The following is a 22,287-nucleotide window of genomic DNA, read 5'->3' as shown; positions in this document are numbered from 1 at the left end:
AAATTTTAAAAATACATGAAGTCCATATTTGTGTGTGTGCACATGTGTGCACAAACATGTACACATGTATGTGTGTAAGAAGTAAATCATGTTGAATATTGCTGGGAGAATAGAACTTATTTCAACAGTGTTCACTGTTATACACAATGTATGCAACCTAGCTTCTTACAATTGTACACTAATTCAGAGCACTATTTGCTTATAATGTTTTAGATTAGTGTATGGAGTTTAAATCTGCAACAATTTTGTATGTACTTTTCCAAGTATGTGAAAGATGGCCTTATTTACTGTTACCTTGGAAACAGCAATGCCCAAATGCTATGCTTATTCTCTTTGGTACAATTAAAAATCATTTAATGGAGCAAATGTAATTTAAAATATTATCCTCAAGCATGGATTTTAATTAACCTTAATTATATGAAATACATAATGATGGTTAGTGTTAACATTATTTGGAAATCTTAATATTGTTTTCTAACACAAAGTATGCCAATGTCTTTAAATTTTTGTCTTAATAAATGCATGCATTACTATCTTCTTTATCCAGTTAGGTGGAGATGTTTTGATTATTGCTTAACTCTGTCAGTTCTGTATCTAATACTGTTTTTGGTGCGTGTGCCTGTGTTTATGTATTTGCAAGTGTTTACATGTGCCATGATATTTGTGTGGTGGTCAGAGAACAGCATTGGGTGTCAGTCCTTACTTTCTGCCAATTTGAACAAGATCTATTTGCTGTTCACTGCTGTTTACATCAGGTTGGTTGGCCCAGGGGATTGTGGTGATTTTCTTGTATAAACATCTCATATTGCCTCAGGGGCACTGGTATAATGGGAATCTATTATGATACTTACCTTTATGTAGCTTCCAGGGATTTGAACTTAGGTCCTCATGCTTGTACAGCAATCACTTTTACCCATGAGTCATCATATCAGTCTTCTGATTAATAATTTTATGAAGTTAAAAATTACCATGCCTGCTTTGCTTGAAACATTCCTTAATAATTAATAACCTTGGAAAATCACTTACGCATTATTGCTTCTTGAGTAACTTCCTACGGGGACATGGATTGAAATGCATGCTTTCTTCTTTCATTTCCTAGGACTCCACTATTGTTACTCCCATTATTTTGAGGACTGATCCTCAGGGATTTTTCTTTTACTGGACAGATCAAAATAAGGTAAGAGATAAAATGTATTCCTCACATTATCCTGTTGGTTAATTACAAAGTATTTGTTTCTTTATATATATGTCTACCCATTTAACAGATGACCTTTTGCAGAATATTTATTGATTCTACTTCCAGAAACTCAGGCTAAAGGCCTGAAGACCTTTCATGAATACTTGTGTGAAATGTTGGGTTCACTAGATCCAAGAATAATTGTTGTTTTCTCTTTAAGACAAGACCTCAGGCTTGTGGATTACATTTGGTAAACATGATCCTGGCCTTTTATTGACTTGAGTAATGTAGAATGAAGAAAGCTGATGAGAAAATTCTTTTTGACCTTAATGACCAAAGGTTCAACAGTCTGTCATGTTTTTTTCTGTCTTCCCACTGTGCTGTATTTAACAGTTTTTCCACTAGTAGCCTGATTTGGTCTTGATAATGTATTCATGTTTGTGATGGCTAATTGTGGTTGTCAACTTGACACATCTCAGGAGAGGGAAGTTCAGTTGAGGAATTGCCTCCTTCTGTGGATGTCTGTGGGATATAGTACTTAAAATTGATGTAGTAGAGTCAGGTCCACTACAAGCAGCACTATCCCTGGGCATGTGAGCTTGCCTATGTTAGAAAGGTAGGCTAACATATGAGCTTAGAATTGAGCCAGTGAACAATCTTCTTCCGGGAACTCTGCTTCAGTTCCTGATTCCAGATTCCTTCCTTGAATTTCTGCCTTGGTTTTCCTTAGTTATATACTCTAATACATAAGCCAAAGAAACCATCCCCCCCCCAAGTTAATTTTGGAAGTCATGTTTATCACAGCAACAGGGAACAAACTAGAACAATTAAAGCTAAGATTCCTTTAACCATTATATTGACTTTTCAAGAACCCCACATTAGCTTTCTACCCACAATACTAAGAATTCAGTAGTTCAGTTTTGATAAAGCCAGTTGACAATTTCATACTGAATTATTAAAAACTGCAGACCATAAGATTTGTTTGAGGTTTAATGGGCAGTTAGACAAGAATATTCATGGGAAGCAGCTATTATTTCAAGAGTTACTGGCACCTAAGAGGCCCAGTAGACAGAATATTTGGGTCATCTAGGTTTTGACATTTGAAGTGGTAGTTTATTGTTATTGTTAAGAGAATTAAATATATTTAGAATCCAATAGTATAGCAATACTAATAGAATGATAATAGAATGTTTAAGAGCTCCTTAATTACTGTACAATGGGGTTCAAATATTAGTTTGTGAACCACCATGTTATATCCCAGGTATCCAAAGTTCTTGGATAATTGGTCTTAGACTGTGCCTCGGGCAGCCTTTTATATTCGTGAGCACAGGTTGTAACTGAACTGGGCAGCTTCATCGTGAGAGTGTGGGTCCTCTCAAGGCCAGCCCTGAACTGGCCAGCTCCCAATATCTTAAGAAGCAAATTCTATCCTAATGGTTCCAGAGTTACATCTACTATCTGTGTGTTCTGGAAGCTTCCATGGCCATAGATGTGAGAGTAAACTGTAGAACTTAAGCTAGTGTCAAAAATTATCTGTTGGTAAGATTTCATTCTTAATGCTCATGTTTGTTACTGGGTGTGTTAATCATATTGGCTTAGACATTCTGTTTGGTTTCCTGCTGTTATGTATAAAACAATGGCTTGAAAGAGTTTTTTTTCCACTCCTAAAGACTATTTTTAGAACAGTCACAGCTATATTTGTGAAATATTTATTTATAATGCTTAGAGCATTTCTAAAGGTTGGTTGCTTGTACAAGGGACTAGACTGTCAGTTTGATTGTTTCAACTTGTAAATCAAATTTCCATAAAAGCAACAGAAGATATTGGGGGTTTTTAAATAATTCATGGCAACTCAGTTAAGCTTCACTAAAAGACCAATCATAAACATTTCTTTGCTTAAGGAAGAGAATGGGGTAGGGCCCATGGCTCTTTGATGCATCTCCATTGTTCTAGGAGCCCCATATTTTGACCCAGGCATATTTTCAGTGTAGAAAATACCTTTAAGTGTTTTATACCAGCCTTTCCATCTTGGTCACAATGTTGTTTATAACAAATGAGAACAAATAATGGGAGGAGGGGGAGGGATTTCTTCTGTCTCTTTATTGCTTTTCCTCTTATGGATATTAATTTTAGTTAAGACATGTTAAGTTTTGCTTTTTCCTTCTGAGATCTTTAAGTCATTCCTCAGTCATTTATCAGTTTAGAGGTTTATTTTTTTGGTCAATGATCATATACTTAGACTCTAAAAGATGAGAGGATTTAAGAAAATAATAATAAAAGAAACTTACCACATTTTCAAGTTTGTCATTTTCTTTCTGGCTTTAAGCCCAGTCTTGGAACCAGATCAAGTGATGTATTCACGTTTTGGTCTTGGACGAGTGTAAACAATGCATTAGAGTCTATGCAGGCTGGACAAACTGCACACAAACAGAGGGCAGCAGGCCAGGCTTTTAGTTGAGGTTGCATATAAGATCCTTTGAAGGATCTGGGCTGAGTGGTGCAATCACGATGCTCCTTAGAGGACTACTTGTTTAAAGTATCTTTTTTCCCCCTTTTGGCATTTGGTCTTAAGAATCTTTCCTCTCTGTTATAGAGATCACAGAGAAAAAAAATATACTACTTTTAAGGTTACCATTTGAGTTTGCACATTTGTTTTCTGTGATTGGGAAGCTTACATTAGTATTTAATATAAGATACTCATCTTTCTGAGTCATCCCCTAACATGCTCTGCCTTTGCTTCATGAAGCTTGTGTGGAAGCAACTTGATTAACAATCACAGGAAATCTCCTGGGCTCACAGGCAAGAATAGTGACTTAAGAGAATCTCAGTAGAGCCTTGTATAAGAGCTCTGGAAGGAAGTTCCCACATTCATGATGTCTAGTGTATGTCCACTTCTTGTCATGACTACACAGCATCTTGTGACAGAGCTACTGTTTTCAAGCAGCTGCCTTCCTCCTGTAGACAATGCCATGCTGCCTTACCGACTGCTTCTTTGACTTGTCACCATAGAAATGATAGGTGACAAAGAAGATAGACAGCACAGATGATAGGTTTCAGAATTAAAAATCAGAGCTAGCAGTCATTTTTAGAGAGCTGAAATGTGTTTAGTGAAACATTGACAGGATATTTGGGTTAGTGCAAGCAGATGAATGTGAATATCACTTTTAGAGATAAATGTTCATACTTTGTTCCATTGTTGGACTTACTTTGACAGTTTGTCCACTTACTGTTAGTTCTGTAAAGTTTATTGAATATAATTAGCAAAAATGAGTTGCTGAATATGATTATTTTATTTTAAGCACTGTGGTTTTTCTGGTGTAAGTGTAGAGTATGCGAGAAAGATGCGTTTATTTATAAGTCATGAGAGAGAAACTCCTGCCCACCCCAACTACCAAAGAGGTTGCCTGCATTAGACTATGCCACATGGACACTAGCAATCACAACAGGGAGTGCTAGACATGAAGTCCATGTCACTATGAGAATCTGAGAAATTTGGTCGACATAGAAGAACTCACATACTTCTATCTTGACTCTGACACAGGAGAATGCAATTTAATGCCCTGATTCTGTGCCAAATTTGATGTAAAAATAAAACCAGTTTAGTTCAGATTTGAGAAGCTCAAGAAAGTTCAGTAAACCTTGCATCTTACCTTAAAAGATGAGCTTTGGGGAAAGGGAGGCACTTACAAAGAAATGAGGGGGGGAAATCCTATTGTATTTTGATGACAATTTTTAAAATAAGGACAACAAATAAATAATTTTCTCTTAGTAAGAGAGTAAAACACTATAAATGTCTTCAACATTATCTTATAATCCCAACACTGGTGGGCTTTTTTCTCTGAGTTAGGAATGAGTATCATCTTTCAGGTTTATTCCTAGCTTTCTTTTGTGAATTTGAACATGCATAACTGTGGAAATAGTGTATTTTGTTTTGTTCAAATCCATTTGATCCTGTTATGTTATATTTGCTGTTTAAAAACTTGCTTTTGACTTCAGAGAATGTTTTAGAGATGTTCATGTATGAAGCTACCCCTTTCTTTTCAGTTGCTCTATTGTGTTCTATTATTGGGTTACAAACATATTTAATAGTAAAAATGTTCCCATGGATTGACTTTGGGTGTTTGGTTCTAATTTGGGCAACAATCAATCTCCTATAACACACAGAGTAGTGGCCAGCTTAATGTACTGACTTTGTGGGTATGTGGGTTATAGATTCCTTAAGGGAAAAACTTACAAGTATCATTGCTGTTTTGAAGTTATACATATCTTACATTTTAGTCTTTTGCTTTACCATTGTTTACACGAACATAATGTTAAGTGAGAGAAGGATACTGATGGTGTGAGATGGAGCCTTAATTCGATTTCTTCAAATAGGTCATCCTATATGTTGTTGTAGCACCCCACTTCACCATCGGCCTTGGGTCCTTCTTCTGCCTTCGAGTGTAAAGGGTATATGGGATTGCAAAGGTAGCTGGACTTATACGCCCTGTTGTCATACCTACTTGAATAGCTCAAGGTGTCAGTACCTATGAACTTCTTGGTTGTCGTAGATGCCCTTCTCTTGTAATTTGAGATTTCTATACAGAGTTCAAATGAAAAGTTTAAAAGTTAAATATTTACATAAGCTGCGGTGATATTTTTAATACAGGAGTCCAGAGCTAAGAAATATTTTAGATGATGAATCATAAACCTCACCAAAAAAATTCACATGATTTCCTATGAAAATCCAGTCTGACCTCCATAAAGAATGGTGGGCATATGCTTTAGGAAGAACCACTTTGCCATGGGCTTCCTCTTTGGGCGACACTTGTTGAGTACATTCTAAGAACATCACTTCTGAACTTTCATGTGATACTCCAGAACTGACAGCATACTTGAACATAAAGATGTGATTATAAATTAAGGGATGACATTTGTTCACTTTTGTTTGTTGACTTTTCTTAGAGGCTAAAATATTAAATGAAATCACCTTAGCAAGCAGCACAATAGATGCAATGTAGCTTTGTGAGCACTGCCATTGTTCCCTGGCCCAAAGCAGAGCACCAGCTACTGCAGACTACCTGACAACAACTGTGGTGTTGTCTTCTCTGTCTTTCCATCTTCACTGTCAATGAAGTCAGATAGAGACAGTGCCAAGTGCACTACCTGGTCCTTGCCCCTCCATAGGATCCAGCTGTGTTCCAGTGTCCAGCTACATCTCTATCCTTTTGTATTTGTCCCAGCTGTTAGAAGTCACTTTGCATCCTCTGTAGCTTCTCAGGATCTGGTGACTGACACCCACCCTAACCAATGAGATCTGATGAGTACATATCAAACCTGTTGCTCCTCTTGGGCAGGAAAAGTCAGAGGTGCATGCAGAGTGTTCATTTCTAAAATGCTCCTGTAGAATAAAACCCACCAACTCATTGTTAACTGGTTTGAAAACGCCATATAAGACTTTCTCTTTCTGTTTCACTCCCACTGTATCCTAGAATCATTTCTAAATTAAACTGTTTTTACTCTACTAACCTGATCAGTATTACCCAGAACAAGACATCTCCAGATAAAGGGTAGAGTGGGAAATGTATCCCTTAGTTAAGAGCCATGGCTGGTTTTCCTAAACAGAAACAATTTAAATGGCCATGGTGGGTGCGCCTTTGGGTTCTGATTTTGATGTATGTTTAATGAGTCACTTCAGTAACTGTCTAGGCCCTTCCTGTTTTGCTCATCCATAAGAAAAGTATTGCTGAGTTAGGATTGGAGTAAAGGTTTGCCATGAACAATAACATCATGTCTACTGGTCTGTGAACACCTAGTTCTTCCTGGTGAAACAATCTCTGGCTACACCGTTGCTCCTCATGCATTGTTAGGGACCATATACGTGCTGCTTTGAAAGCAGTCACCATTTATGTATGTTTGCTTGCTTATTCCTGTTTTTCTTCTTGGTAACAATGACCTGCTTTCTATTCAGGCTAATTGTGGTCTTTTGATCTTGAGCATTCACATTTGGGGCTGGTTGGGCAAACACGATATTTATTTATGTTTACATTTCACAATGTTTTGGGAACCGAGCCATGGGAGGTGAAAAAAGGGGTTTATTGCCAGTAAGGTGCTAGTAAATACTGCACCATAGGTGAAAGCATTTTAGACCATAGGGGATTTGAAGCATCTTATGGAATAAGCTTTATGATGATTTAGAGGTCTTTGGTAAGAGAAAATACTACTAATATCCTCCAGGAAACTTGGATGATGCACAGTTGCCTGTGTCTTTTTCCTCAGATAATTGTTTTAGGATTATCACTATTTTTCATCCACATTGACTTGATTCTTTGAAATTAGGATTCTAAGCGTAAGCAAACAGCCAAAAGTCAGATTGCTCTGAACAGGCAATCTTCATACTCATCAATTCAATTTCTCATTAAATTCCATTGCTGTCAACACTGTCTTCTCACCACGAGGACCTCCCCTCAATTTTCACTGCCAGAAACATTGGCTAGCACAGGGAAGCCAGGTGTTATGCAGGCTTAGTGTCTGTAGACACAACCTAAGTGTACACATTATTAGATTGGAATCTTTTATAAATCCTTGGTGGGTGGTGATTCATGACATTTTGATAGAATTTTGGATGAGGCACAGTTTCTTGAAGTGTATTTTAAGATCACTGTAGTTATGATGCATCGCTGTTTCTTTGCAATCATTTTCCAGTAGAATAGGATTGTTATGTCACCATCACTGTGTCCTTTTGGGAACAACAATAGCTACACACATGCAAATGATACATGGAATCTAGAAATATGGTGGCACTCCAGCTTTAATTCTAAATTTAATATTCTCAATACAACTTAATTACGGAACTATGCTTGGTTTTATGAGTTGCTTATATTTAGCTCTTCTCAGTCTTGGAAATTAAAATAGATATTTTCCATACTGTGAATCTATTATGGGGACTTCGATAATTTTTGATAGAAACATGATTTGAAGTATTGAATTGGAAAAATACATGGAGGAAATACATTTGTATGTTGTTTATAATTTTATTTCCTTTTATGAGGCCAATTACTGACCTTTGTAGGAAACAGAAGTACAGATACATACATGGTACTGACATAAAACTGTGTTAGTTTGTTTGAGCTGCAGATGTGTTAGACAGTCAATGTTCTTGGTTCTTTTGAGGTTCATTTTCTTGCCAAGGCAAGATTGTTTGACCCTACTCATGGGGTCCCATCAGTTGTTTTCTATAATTAATCAACAGGACAAATCTCTCTTTGGTTTTTGTAAAATTAAATTTAGATCTGCATTTTGAAAGCATTTATTATCACATAAGACTAAAACAAATAACATATCTATTTTGTTTCATTTTTATGTTTCATTTTTGTTTATTTAAATAACTTAAGAAGGAGAAGAGTGCAACCTTTGAACAAACAGTTCATTAAGAAGCCATTATTCACATACAAATTCAAGTATAAGGAAGTACTTGTTCTTAGTATGTTTGTTTGCTCATATATTTTCAGTAGTGTATTGTTACCATTAGCACCAAAAACAGATAACATACCTGTGATATGAGAAAATGAGAGAAGGGGTTATATAGGTATGTATGTATGTGTGTGTATACATGTGTATATATGTACACACATATAATGTAGATGTATTGTTTATGTTATTACATTTTAAATAGATATGTATATAGTTTTATAGTATATATTTATGGCATATACAGTATGTCCATGGTTCTCCAGTGAACTTCTATGTATATATATGTACAGACACATATATGTACTTTAATATTCATATACTATTGTTCAATGTATTATTACATATTGTAATGTTTGTATATTATACTAGAATACTACATTATACACATACTATTATACACTATGTTGCATTACATATTTTAGATAACATATAAAATATATGTTTGTATATTCTGTTGTACAAAAAACCCAGAGACTGATATTGGAGTACAAGCTTCAAGCTGAAGATCTGAATAGTAACGTAGTGGGCCACTAGCTCTTACCACTACCTCAGGCTGAATGGGCTAATCCTGCTCACAAAACCTCAGACTGTAACCTCTCCTCAAAATCCTGAGAATGAAAGCCTTCCTATCCTTAATGTGACTGGGGAATGAATACCTGATACTGACTGCTGAAGACCCTGATCCTATCTTTTATATGATCCTAGATGCTGAGATTATCTTTTTGTGAGCTGTTTATCTTTAGGATTGGAACAATCTTGTGTAGAACTTGGGGGGGGGGGCTTAGATTTACAGTGGTCAGTCTACTTCTTAATCTGGAGTCCTAGGATTAAAGGTTTGTCTCACCGTCTCCTAGCTTCTGGCTGCTGGGATTAAAGTTGTGTATAACCACTGCCTAATCTTTATAGCTTGAGGCTGACTTTGCTTTCTGAATCTTCAATCAAGTTCTAATAAATCATAAATAATATATCACCAGAAACTATGTAACTGTTATAATAACATACAAACTGTCTAATCATTCCATGAGCTTGTGAAGGTCAGTGCTATAATTATCCCCATTTATAAGCAAGTCAATTTAAGTACATGTAAGTACTGACCTTTGGTTGTGTGGTTGACCAGTGTCAGAAATAAAATCAAGGCAGGGCAGTCTGCCCATATGGCCTAGCTTTTCACACTTTATGTTTTAAAGAAACTGATTAATGTGTTAGGCTGTTTATCTGCAGGACTTTCCTCCTCAGATTTGTTTGAATAAAGAACCTTAATAGGCATGGCACATTTGCCAAGAAGAGACAGAGTATGAAGAAGGATTCTTAGTTTGGGCTTGGCCTCAAAAATCATTGCAGAGCTACAAAAAACACTGTTCTTTGCCCTCCCTCCACCCCAAGCCCTGAAGGTTCTGATTTACTGGACTGGTATTTGGTAAGCACTTAAGTTTTAAGGAAAACTCCTCATTTGTTTGTCACACAGCCCGGGTGAGCATCACCAATGAATTCAGAAAACTTAGAGGCTGGGCACACATTGCTTTAGCAGTTTCTTTTTTATCAGCGGTAACACTTGGCATGAACATACACCCATAGGCCTGGCAAGATTCTGAATTATTTGAATATGATTGGATGATATTCCTTATATTGTGTTTAGTAAGGCAGGAAATTACTAGAATTTTCAGAATGTTTCTTAATATCCAAGATTGGATCAGTTTAGGATTTGGGGGTTATCTTTATAATTAATTAAAACTTGTTAGCTTCCCACTCCCTCAAATGCTCAAGTGATATCCCTGAGTCCTGTGCTTACCAAATGTCCCCATCCAAGCCTGCTCATGCTCCTTTGTGTTTATTTGCTAGATTTTCCATTAGATAAAGGGACATAATTAAATTAGCTGTTCTTTTGAATATGAAAATGTGATATTAAGAATTGCCTTAAAGAGCTCAGGCAGTAACAGTGATGGGTATGTGTTAGCATATACAAGGCCCTGTTCAGTATTTAGCATGCATAATCCAAAACAGCTAGAAGAAAACACAACCTAAACCCTGTATAATTATTTAATTTTATAACTAAACTTTAATGTACAAATACAAAGGCACGCTACCTTATTAAGTTGCAACATTGTATAATTTCTTACTAATTGAAAGAACTTTCCCTTTATTTCCAAATATGCCTAATCAGGGAAACCAAGGAGAGTCAGGTAGTATTCACACATGGTAGTAAGCCTGTCTTTTAGTCACCTTTAGATAGAACAAATGGGCAAAGAAGAATTCACATTTCTTGAATTATGGAGCTTTGTTTTCCTTCTGCCTTCTGCAAGGGATGGTGTTGGGATGAGAATGAGATTCCTGTCCAGTGCTGTGCAGAACTCTGTTTCAGGTCTATGGTCTGGAAATGGCATTGCACCATGACAGGCAGTGCACCTGTGTGAAAAGAAGGCTTCAATGAAAAGTTTTATGAGGCAGAACTAGTTGCTATACTAAGAAGCTAATGACAGTGCTGCTATACATAATGGATTCTATTTTTAGGTGAACATTTGTTCCTCTTGCATGGCTTCATTATGCAAGAGGACAGCAGCTTCAGCACTATGTTTTGAATATTGAGATATTAGAATACCAGGGTAAATGCCGCATTAGATATATTACAACTTTCTCATAGGCTTGAGCCCTGCATGGTTCACAGCCAAAGAAAGAAATGAAACACAGAAACAAGCTTTGATATAGGCCGGAGTCTTCCAGCTGTCAACCTCAAGCTATACTCAGAGTGACCCTTTCAAATATGGATACGCAATAGGGAAGTGAGGTATGCAAGCAAAGGCAGTTAATGCGAGGCAAGTGATTAAATACGGAAACATGGGAGATGAGAGATTCTATTCCTCTGGGGAACTCTGGAGACAGCACAGAGGAGAGGGGACTGTGGCAATTACCCATCAAATCCAAGAGTGAGTGACCAGTTCTTCCAGGGTTATTGTTCAGTGTCTTTCCACAATGTATCCCCTTGATCCAGGAACTTAAGTCAAGCAAATTGAAGGCTTGGAGAAAGCTCTCAGATGTAGTTGTAGTTGAGAGCAGTCAGTTGGTTTGTATTGTATATATACACTGGCACACTTACCAATGACTGCTATTGAAGCTTTAATTTTCAGTTACTCTGATTTTGCATATCTATATTATTTAAGCTACAAACTGGGAGTTGAACCCATTCATAGACAGATTTTGCACAGTGCTTTTAACAAGGACACACAAACTTTCTCACATTTCAAACTCTGGGGAGTTTATGTGTGACTCTAAAGTTCTCCAGCAAATATCACAAAGTAATACTGTCTAGCAGACCCCTACAGTCACATTTGGCTAGAGCAGGACAGCAGATGCTTACCATAGCCAGGGCATGTGATATTCAATCTGCCAGTCCCCGGCAGGCCAACCTACTAAATTTACAAGAACCTGTGTGCTTATCAGGTCATTAGGCATAAACATTAGGCCATTCTGTTAGCATCCTGTCTAGAATCTTCAATAAGCTAATGACAGTGAAGCTTCATGTGGAATGTTGTTAACTTTGTCTCTGTGAGCCATGAGAATATGTGGCATAAAGATCGAGTTTTGCAGTGGAAAACATGGCTGAAGGTCAGCTTATTTTAGTTCTGCCACTATGTGTTTTCAGCAAAACAGTTGTTTCTCTAAGCCTGCTCCCTGTCTCTAAAATATGGATCTGAACTGTGTGTGCCCTGGGGTCCTGCTCTACTTTTAAAAGGCTATTCTCCAAAGTGACTTTCACGTGGCATTGTGCTAGATAAGATTTATACATATGATTCTTTGGCAAAGGATTTCATGCTGAATTGGTTCATCAATCTAAAGGAAATAAGTGTGGTAGACCTGGGACATTGGGCAGAATGACTTCCTTTTGTGGAAAAGGAGGATTAACTTCACCTCCTGCTCATCATAGTGAGCATTGACTGGGTTGTGCTGCCGATTCACTATTCTGTAGGCACATGGGGCTTTTAAATCAAGGTTTAAAATTAATTTAAATTAAAATCTATTTCCTTCATCATAGTACCCATAGCTGAGTGCTTTGGAGTAACCTATGGGCTAGTGTCAATACATAACATTTTCATTGCTGAATGGAATGTGGATTTGGAATGGCTTTTCTGAGCCAGAACACAGTTTCCTTGCAGTGATATGTGTCTAAGTTCTTACAGAGAAGGAATCTTTCCTTCCTTAAGCCACATCACAGGGTATAGATGCTGATAGTGGGATCAGACCTTGTTATTTAGTTCACACACTACCTTTGGGAGTTGAATGAGGAAGCTGATTCTGTGGAAAACATTGTCTCAGTCAGTTCTGTGTTATTAAAAGAAGGTACGTAAGGCTCAGTTCTGAAAGCTAGTGGGTCCAAAGAGCATGGTTAGGTGCCTGGGGTGGCCTTGCTTTACACCAATCAGCTTGTGTGATAATTAACTCAATTTATGCAAGCTAATTGCAGCAGTTCTTTCTCTGGAAGGCTGTTTCTAACTCTTGTGGTTTGGAGTGGACTCTCTCTTCGGTGCTACAAAACACCTCATGGTTTTCTTCACCTTTGCACTTTTGGTGATGTGCTAATTTTGTCTAATACCCTTTTGCTTGCCTGTTGGTTGATGAAGCCCTAGAATTCAAGGATATTACCCAGTTACCGTTACCTGTTTCTAGTACACTGCTAGTATATAGTAATTGTTCAATTCCTGTATACCAGATGGAGGTTGTACAGTAGCTTGTCTAGGGTTAAAGGTTACTGAGTAGTAAAAGGCCCATTTGTCAGTGTCCAAAGTCAAGGCTTGTTCTTTCTGTTGATCATTCATTAGTCTCCATATTTCAGCTGCAAGCTGCTTCCCTCAGCATTTTCTATGACCTCCAACCTTCTGTAGAAGAGAGAAAATGTGAACATACAGTAGGACATCTCCACCCACTTCCAGAAGCCCCTGAGCCCCCCTCGTCGTCTCTTTTGTATGCCATTTCCCAGGTGGGCGCTAATCCTTTGGTCCAAACCTTGATTCTCAGTGAATTTACACTAATGATTATTTGTTGTTTTTATTGAGTTGTCAGTGTTTCCCCCATAGCTGGATATGTGCACTTATATTAACTATAACATGCCTATTCTATTATAAAGGAAAACTTCTTACTCCGATCCCTCACAGTTATGTCTTTTCATTATTATCAAACTTTTGTTGGTAGAAATATTTACCTAAATATTCTTGATTCTCTGAGATCATTTGCTGCTTAATTGATGTTCTCCTGGACTTTGTCCACATCTTTCCTCCAGCTACCATTCTTAGTGTTTTGGGTGTTTTTTTTTGTTTGTTTGTTTTTTTTTTTTTTTTTTTTAACATAACTCAGTGTCTTACACGACTGAGTATCCCATCTTCCTGGGAATATTTAGCAAGTTTGCCTCCCTTCCTGTAATGTTTTGCTGCCTTCCTAGCTGTTCATCTCAGTCAACTTTCCCGGAGCAGAATAACAGCCCTTCTTTAGTCACCTTTCAAGGATTCCACAGCTACACTTCATTCACTACCAGGACACATGGGCTCTACATTTTACCCTGTGCCTGGGAGATGTGAAAGCAAGCATTTCCTGTTCACACTGTACTCTCCTTGCTTCATGCCTGCCCTGCTCCTCCTGCTGCATTTCAGCGTCCCTTTCCTAGGCTGACGTCTTCCTTTTTTTTTTTTTTTTTTAAACATACCCTTCTCCTCCACCTTGCCTTTCTTGTTTTAGCCACACTAACTGTGCTTTGTTCCATTTACCAGGATGGAAGACGTTATTTTTCACTTGACATAATTTCAATAATGCTTGGGCAGTGCATTCTCTCCCATTTAAATGACCTCTGTCTTGTTTGGCCATGCATTTCAGTTACAATAAAATAATTTTACAAAGTTGAATCACAGTGTTCAGTTCCTGTATCGACTGCCGTTGATTCCAGTTATGAGGGATTTTGTGCCCAGTGCCTTGTGGATTTGAGAGGTTAATGTACAATTGGCTAAGTGGCCATACATATTGTTAGCATTACCAGGGCCATAGATAAGTGTCTGTCCCCTTCACTACCATTTCCATGGCTCAGGGCTACGCTTGTCCCAGTACTGGTACCCAGCCACTGTTATTTGGAAGAAATGCCGTGTGTTTAGTCTTCCAAGAAATTTAGCAAAAAATGGTAATATTTTAGGCAAAAGTCCCCCCCCCCACACACACACCAAATCCTTCCTTTTTGAATTTGACAAGGCTTTAGAATTGATTATCTTCAATTCCTTTATTTTTCTCTGCTCAAATCAAGGGCCAAGAGGGCTGAGCAGATAACTTGGCCAGTGAAATACAAGCTTGAGGGACAGAGTTTATCCTCAGGACCCATATACAAAAGTTGAGCATAGTGTAGTTTTTAAAAACATGATTATTAAGTTTCTGAGGAATGACAGCTGACCCAGGTTGTTTTCTGGATTTCATGTGTGTTTACATATATACATGCATGCACATTTACAGGGACATACATGTACATGCACACAAATTAAAATGTACAACTCTAAAATAGCAAACATGATTCTTTCCAGTGTGGTCCACTGTCATTCTCAAAATTAAGCAAAACAAGTGATTTAGCTGAGGTTGATATATTAGAAAGTTTATAGTTGAACATACAAATAAATCTGCTTTAGAAATGATTGAAGGTGGGCTGGAGAGATGGCTTAGTAGTTAAGAACACTGGCTGCTCTTCCAGAGAACCTGGATTCAGTTCCCAGCACTCATAAGGCAGCTCACAACTGTCTGTAACTCCAAGATCTGACACCCTCATACAGACATCTATGCAGACAAGATACAAATGCACATAAAATAAAAAGAAATACTTTTTAAGAAAGAAAATGGTTGAAGGCAATACTTTGTTATTTAAGTGTTCATGTTGTCTGTGAAGAGCTCTTTCCTTTATCTCTATTTTTGTAAACTAGTTATTTATAAAGAACAACAACAAACACTAACAGACAAACAACGCCTAGGAGTTATTAGTGTTTGCTGTGTAGAAAAAATGGCTTAAAACATAGTACTCAGATCGCTTCTCGGCCTTTTGGCTAAGATCAAGTGTAGTATCTGTTCTTATCAGTTTAATATCTGATACGTCCTCTATCCGAGGACAATATATTAAATGGATTTTTGGAAGTAGGAGTTGGAATAGGAGCTTGCTCCGTCCACTCCACGCATCGACCTGGTATTGCAGTACTTCCAGGAACGGTGCACACCCCCCTCGGAAAAAAAAAAAAAAAACAAAAAAAAACATAGTACTCAGGAACAGTGTTTCTTTATACTCTGGAACAGTGTTTCTTCATTTGAGAGGGTTCGTGCCTCCCTGGTTGACATGATTGGAAGGAATCATTTTTGGTCTCTATTGGGCTCTTTCTACTTTCTTCAGTGACCCTATTATGAATGTATGGCTACAGAGGAGCCTTCTATTACGCCCGAGGCTTTGGTAGATGACTGTCTGACTGGTATGTGACCCCTACAGTATAATCCTTCAACAGGTTAGGGCAACTTGTTCTTGTAGGGCACTGGCCTTATAGTCTCTGAGGGAGAGTAGATGCTTCAAGGCCTTAGAAATAGAGTTGCCCTACCAGTGAGTTTCCCATATTTTTTAATGTCAATGCAAGTCATTCATATAAAAATATAATAGATACCATGTATTCATAACAAGGCCTGCAAAGGTATTGTCAAAAGGCATGGGTATACAGAGGGGATTGCTTTGTGGGTAGTTATGTAATCAGTTCAGAAAGGCCCTTTAGGAAACTGTCTCCAATCAGTAGATTATCTTCTTATGTTAATGAAATCTTTCACTGGGGGAGAACAAATGCTTCCTTCCTCACCTGGAATCATTGAAGCAATGTGATAGCCCAGCCAGGTCAAAGTGCTAGCTGTGTATATCCCTGTAGAGTTCTTCCCTGATGGGAGGTACAGTCTCTCTCTCTCTCTCTCTCTCTCTCTCTCTCTCTCTCTCTCTCTCTCTCTCTCTCTCACACTCATTCTCTCCATATCCTGGCCTTTGACTGAAAAGATCTCTGTGGGGGATTAGTAGAGAAACAAGTTCCATTGGAACCCTGCATCTTCCTGGTGATAGCTGTGGGAACCCACACTGGTTCAGATCTACTGCAGAATGAAGTGGGGTAGGGCATTGGTAGTAAGTCAGAGAAACATTATCTCACTTATGAGACTCCCAGCTTGCTGTTTTAGCCAGCTTTCTACCAGTGTAACAAATACCTGAGACAATCAACTTCCAGAGGGAGAAGATCTGGGACAGCTCTCAGGTTTGGAAATTCAGTTTATCATGGAGTAAATTAGTTGCTTGTAGGCCTCTGGTGGAGAGCTGGGTGGCCATGGGTATGCATAGTAGGGAACACCCTTCATGACATGAACAGATGGGGAAGGGCAAAGGGCAAAGGTGCTCCAGTGCCCCTCAAAAGCACACCACAAAGATTAAAAATCTCTCACCAGGCCAAACCTCTTAAAGGTCCTGCCACTTCACATTAATGTCAAGCTGGAGACTAAGGTTTAAAGCAGGAGCTTTTGTTGACAGTTATGAACCAAACTAAACCAGGAGTATAATCCCAGCATCGGGAGGTGGAGGCTAGAGTTTGAGGCTTGCCTTGTCTACTTTGTCAGAGCTATAATGCAGTTGAGTAAACAAACAAATCTAACTACTGTAATTGTTACTAATCTTGCACTAAGTTCAACTTTTACCTCCATGTTCCTCTCCTCTGAAGATTTTCAATTGATTTTCATTCAGTGCCCTGTAGTCTTTTTTTAAAAGCCTGTTTTAAGAATGTGGAAATAACCCAAAATTATTCAAATAAGTGGGGAAAATAGGAATTAAACCTCAGGACTCTCCACTGCTGGAAAATGATCATGGGAAATTTTCCACAGAAGAGGTAGAAATCATTCCAAACCTCTTGTAGCCTGGGCCACACAAGCATTTTTTTCTGAGATGGGAAACATACGAATTTGACTCAGGGCGAGTGCAGTAGGTTTTGTCAATGAAGCGTGCGAAAGGATCAGTCCTTGCTCTGAGCTCATCCTTTTTTTAAGCTGAGTGCGCTCTGTGAAGATGCGGGCATCAGCGTATTTATATCTAACTGAGCCAACAGGGCATGCAGTGAAAGGGACGGAAGGCCCTTATCTAGTGGATGTATATTGAGTAGAGAGCTGCAGAGCATGAAAAGTTCACTTTATCTCCATCTCTTCACTTTGTGTGTATAGAATTAGGTTACGGCCTCCATAACCGTTCTTTTGTGCAGTGCCCCCATGTGAGATCTGAACTCTGGCTCAGACCCTGGCTTGAACACTGTATGTGTCTCTGCAGAAGGCCCTTAGCTAGTCTATGCTTTGGTTGCCTGTGCTGTAAAATGGGAATAATAATATGTGCACTTCACAGGGTGAAATGTTTGGCATGGTACACACAGTAAGTTCTCCTTTAGCTAGCTGCTAACTAATGTCAGTAGAATTTTTAGTAAGTGTGAAATTGAATTCTAACAAGTGACCAGGTATTTCTGGTCCACAGTCTACCTAATCTGACTGAAAAATTGGAACTTTGAAGGAATGTCAGTGGACATTTTAACAGCTCTCAGGTGCATTCCATGCTAAGAGTGCCTGCATCTGCTCAGACTCTGGGGACTCCAGAATACTTATCATGCACCCAGGACTAAGACAGGACTGAATGAAGACAGCACTTAATCTTAGCCCACTGAGCTCCAGGAACGGAAGGCAGAGAAGATCATAGTTTGTTCTAAACCAAGTCCCCAGGCAAGATGGCCCTATAGAGTGAAATTAAATGTCTACCTTTAAAAAATAGGCATCATGTCTGATTTCTCTTTGGATATCTGACACCAATTTTTCCTACTATATTTAAATTTTGTATTGAAATAATGGCATTAGGGTATTAGTCAAGATGGCTTGAGGCAATCAATTTGAAAAGTTACGTATCCTGACTTTGTCCCTCTCCTGGCCAACTTTTACCTAGGTTCTGTGGGTATCTATGCACCAATCCCATGAAGTTTTGAGAGACACTGACTTGTCCCTCTCCTGGCCATGTCACCATTCCAACTTGGTTGTGTAGGTCCTCTGCATTGATGTTGATATAACAAACAGGAATTAACTCCCCTATTGTTAATGGCTTATCAGTGTGCGCTCAAACTGCCCTGGAATTTGGGGAACACCAAGTTAGCCCTTCTAGTGGGCTTGTTGATGTTCCACCTGGATTCTGTGGGACATCCATGTGCTGAGCTTTTTCGTTTGCTTGTTTGTGTGTGTGCCCACCTTGTGCTTCTTGTACTGTACAAAAGTAATTATGTCTGCTGAAATTAATCGAGAGCCTTATTGTTGCCAGGACTTATAGACAATATTGGTGGTTGTGTGTGTTTCTTTTATAGAAGATTGCAGGTTAAGAGTAGTTGTGTTTCAAGCTTATAAAACACAAATAAAATTAAAAAGCAGGTAGGAATAGAGAAACAATCACATGTTTGATGTGCCATAAATCAGTTTAAGGTCTAGGTGGGTACACCAGAATAGGAAAGTAGCATTTAAAGATTTATTTTTAAATAAAATTTAATTTTTTTTTTATGGCCAGGGTGGGAAAATCATATCATTTCCTATAACTTCTCCGAAAAATAAATTTAGAAGTCCAAAGGCAATAAGTTGTGAGTAACCCTTACTTATTTGTTGCTTTTTGACCTGGAGGAGAATATTATATTAAAAAAGCACACTGTACAGCAAATCCAGTTGACCTTTAATTTCTGGCTTCATCTAAATATAAAAAAATTAATCCAAAAGACTGGTTAAAGGAAGTTAGTAGAGACGTTAATTTAGATGAAGACATATGGAATTGCCACAAATGATCAAACATGGACTTTTTTGTGGGGTGCAGAATACTGTCATTCTGAAAGAGCAGCATTGTCACTTTTGCTAGGTTGATGGTCCCATGTTGATCACTGAGGAGGCTCTGGAATGCACAGGTGTGGGAAACAGGAGTTCATGTCCTGCTCTTCATGGCAGTGGCTGCTCTCTGAAACATCTGTGTGTACTGTGAGAGTTTGTAGACAACAGAGGGTATGTGGCTTCCAAGAATCAGTACTGGCTTCTAGTTCTTAACTGAGTGAGGGCAACTAGGACTTTCCCTGAAGGTCAGCTTTACACTGAAAGTAACTTTTTGTATTTTTACCATCTTATTTGCTCGCAAGTTGTGCTCATTTTTCACTTAGGAGAGAAGCTAAGTGTTTAGATGTATAGCTGTTTTTGAGATAGGCCATAGCTGAAGGTGAACCCTGGACCTGTCACTGCTGAGCTTTGTCAGTTGAAGCAAGTGGCTTAACCTCTCTTTGCCTCATAGTTCACATATATAACACAAAGATATTTTTTTTTCTGAAAGACTATGGTTGAGAGTGCATGGATTATATGGTATATGTGATTAGTGTTTATCACACTGAATGCATTATGTGTTTTCTTCAAATTGTTTTTCATTATGGTTCATATAGTTTTGAAACTTGAAGACATGGGCCATCTGGAGAGTAACTCTTGCTTTTTAAAATGAGAGAAACTATATTGCCTTCCTTTACTACCAGTTGTTCACCGGTGGACATGTCCTATTGACAGCAGAAAGCTGTAGTGAATTTCAAGGTGGACCTTTTTTCATCCCGATATATTTTGTAAGGATTGGTTAAAGAGGGCAAATTGCCCTTGAGCATTTACGTAGCTGGGAACCATCCCACCTGTTATTGCCCTTTTAACCCTCAGAGGCAGTTTCTTTTCAGGTGTGTTCTTTCCCAAGAGGTAGTTTGGTATAGCCATTCTAACAACAGTAAGCTAGGGCTCTGTCTGTGGATGGGACATGCAGGCTGTAAATTACTCATACTTTTTTGAGAATTTACTAAATGTCAGCACTCTTGTGTGTCAACACCATCACAGATAAAATGCAGCCATCTGCAGTCATAAGAAGGGGGATAGCCTACTACAGAGCGTAATGAGAGTTTGAGAAGAGCTGAAAAAGGAGTCAGAAAGGCTATTTTATGTAAGGTCAGCGAAGGCATTTCTGATAAGCTGACCGCTACGCAGAGTGTTAGTGGACATGGGATATGAAGTATGTAGTTATCTAGAAGAACAATGATCCAAGCAGAAAAATAGTAAGCATGAACTATGGTGCTGCTTCTTCTTTTCCTCCTCCCATTCTTCCTTCTCCTCCTTTCTCCTTCTGTTGTTGTTTCCCAGTACCCGGGATAGAACCTGGTCTCTTGTGTGTCCTAGGCAAGGACCCTTACTCCAACACCTGGAAGAGTTTGATACACAGTTGAGCCCAGTTGTCTGGGGGAAAGAGAATGGGGGCTGGAAGCTGTAAGGCAAGGTCAGAGATAAAATTATATTGTAATTATTAACCAGTTGAAAGGCTGGCTTTTCTTTTTTAATTTTCTTTTCTTTTGAACGCAGGTGTGGGTGAGTGGGTTTCAAGACAGGCTTTCTCTGTGTAACAGCCAAGGCTGTCCTGGAACCCACTTTATAGTCCAGGCTGGACTATATACATAAAGATTCATGTACCTCAGCCTCCAGAGTGCTGGAATTAAAGGTGTGTGTCACCACACCTGGGAGGTCTGGCTTTTCACTGAGTAAAATTTGCGGCCATTATTAAGTTTTACATAAAGGTATGACAGAATGGGCTTCTATTTTAAAAGCGGGATCATCTAGATGGATAGCATAGATTCATCTCTCTGTTCTGTGCTGAGTTCAATGATTAGTCTAGAAATAATGCAAGGGATGACTGTGGGTCCTAGGCATATACTGGAAAGATCCCATGTCCTCCCACAGAGATATTTGTATATCGGTGTTCGGTGTTATTGCTGCTCTATTCATAGTAGCAAGGGAATGGAATCAACCTAGATGTCCATCAATAGGGGACCGGAAAAAGAAAATGTGCTATATTTCCACAGTGGAATGGACTTTTACTCAGTTGTAAAGAAAAATGAAGTAAATGTGGAAGTTGAAGGTTCAGACAAACGCATGTAATTCTCTCTCATGTATGGGATCCTAACTTTGTGACTTTGTGTGTGTGTGAGAGAGTGTGAGTGTGTGTGTATGTGTGTGTGTGTGTGTGTGTGTGTGTGTGTGTGTGTGTGTGTGTGTTAAGGTGGATAAAGCTTGTAAAAGCTGGAAAGGAGAACAAAGGAAGGTAAAATGAGGCACCAAGGATAGTGTCTAGGCAAACAGACACTGGTGACATAAATGGAAAATGGAAAATGGGATGGGAATATACAAAGTGATAGGATAGGGTGAAGAAGAAGTCGAGTGGAGGAAAGGAACACTGAAATAAATTTTGTTTGAAAATATGTAATGATGCACAAGTTTTATATGCTACTAAAAGTAAAAAAAAAATTAAAAAACCGAATAAAAACTTAAAAAGCATGAAAAGAAAGGTGGCAGGAGGGTGCCTGTGTGATACCAAGGAGGAAACACATTGCTTTGTAACCTCAGGGCTAGAGGAACAGCATAGAGTCATCTCATATATTTCCAGTGAGTAAAAGAAGACCAAAGAGCAATCCCCCATCAGTTCTTCACTATCCTGTACTGTCTGGGTGCTGCAGCAGGAGGCACAGAAAATCCCTCACCTCCTGTGGATTCAGGGATAACCCTTCAGAGCCAGAGCCAGG

At 38.6% G+C, this 22,287-nt stretch overlaps 1 protein-coding gene and 1 non-coding gene across 3 annotated transcripts in view; both read left to right on the top strand.

The window, feature by feature from the left end:
• Window positions 1-22,287, top strand: part of Plcb1 (phospholipase C beta 1) — a 648,366-nt gene that overhangs the window by 26,231 nt on the left and 599,848 nt on the right. For both annotated transcript variants that reach the window (XM_051183312.1, XM_051183313.1), the window contains exon 2: window positions 1,100-1,177. In XM_051183312.1, coding sequence (XP_051039269.1) covers window positions 1,100-1,177 — 78 coding nt within the window. The remainder of the gene's footprint in view (window positions 1-1,099; window positions 1,178-22,287) is intronic.
• Window positions 15,665-15,855, top strand: LOC127221688 (U2 spliceosomal RNA). The gene has a single exon (XR_007834483.1). It is a non-coding gene; the product is annotated as a U2 spliceosomal RNA (small nuclear RNA).

This window comes from Phodopus roborovskii, unplaced genomic scaffold (genome assembly GCF_943737965.1).
Source record: "Phodopus roborovskii unplaced genomic scaffold, PHOROB, whole genome shotgun sequence".
Taxonomy (NCBI): Eukaryota; Metazoa; Chordata; class Mammalia; order Rodentia; family Cricetidae; genus Phodopus; species Phodopus roborovskii.
This window is presented reverse-complemented; position numbering and strand designations above follow the sequence as displayed.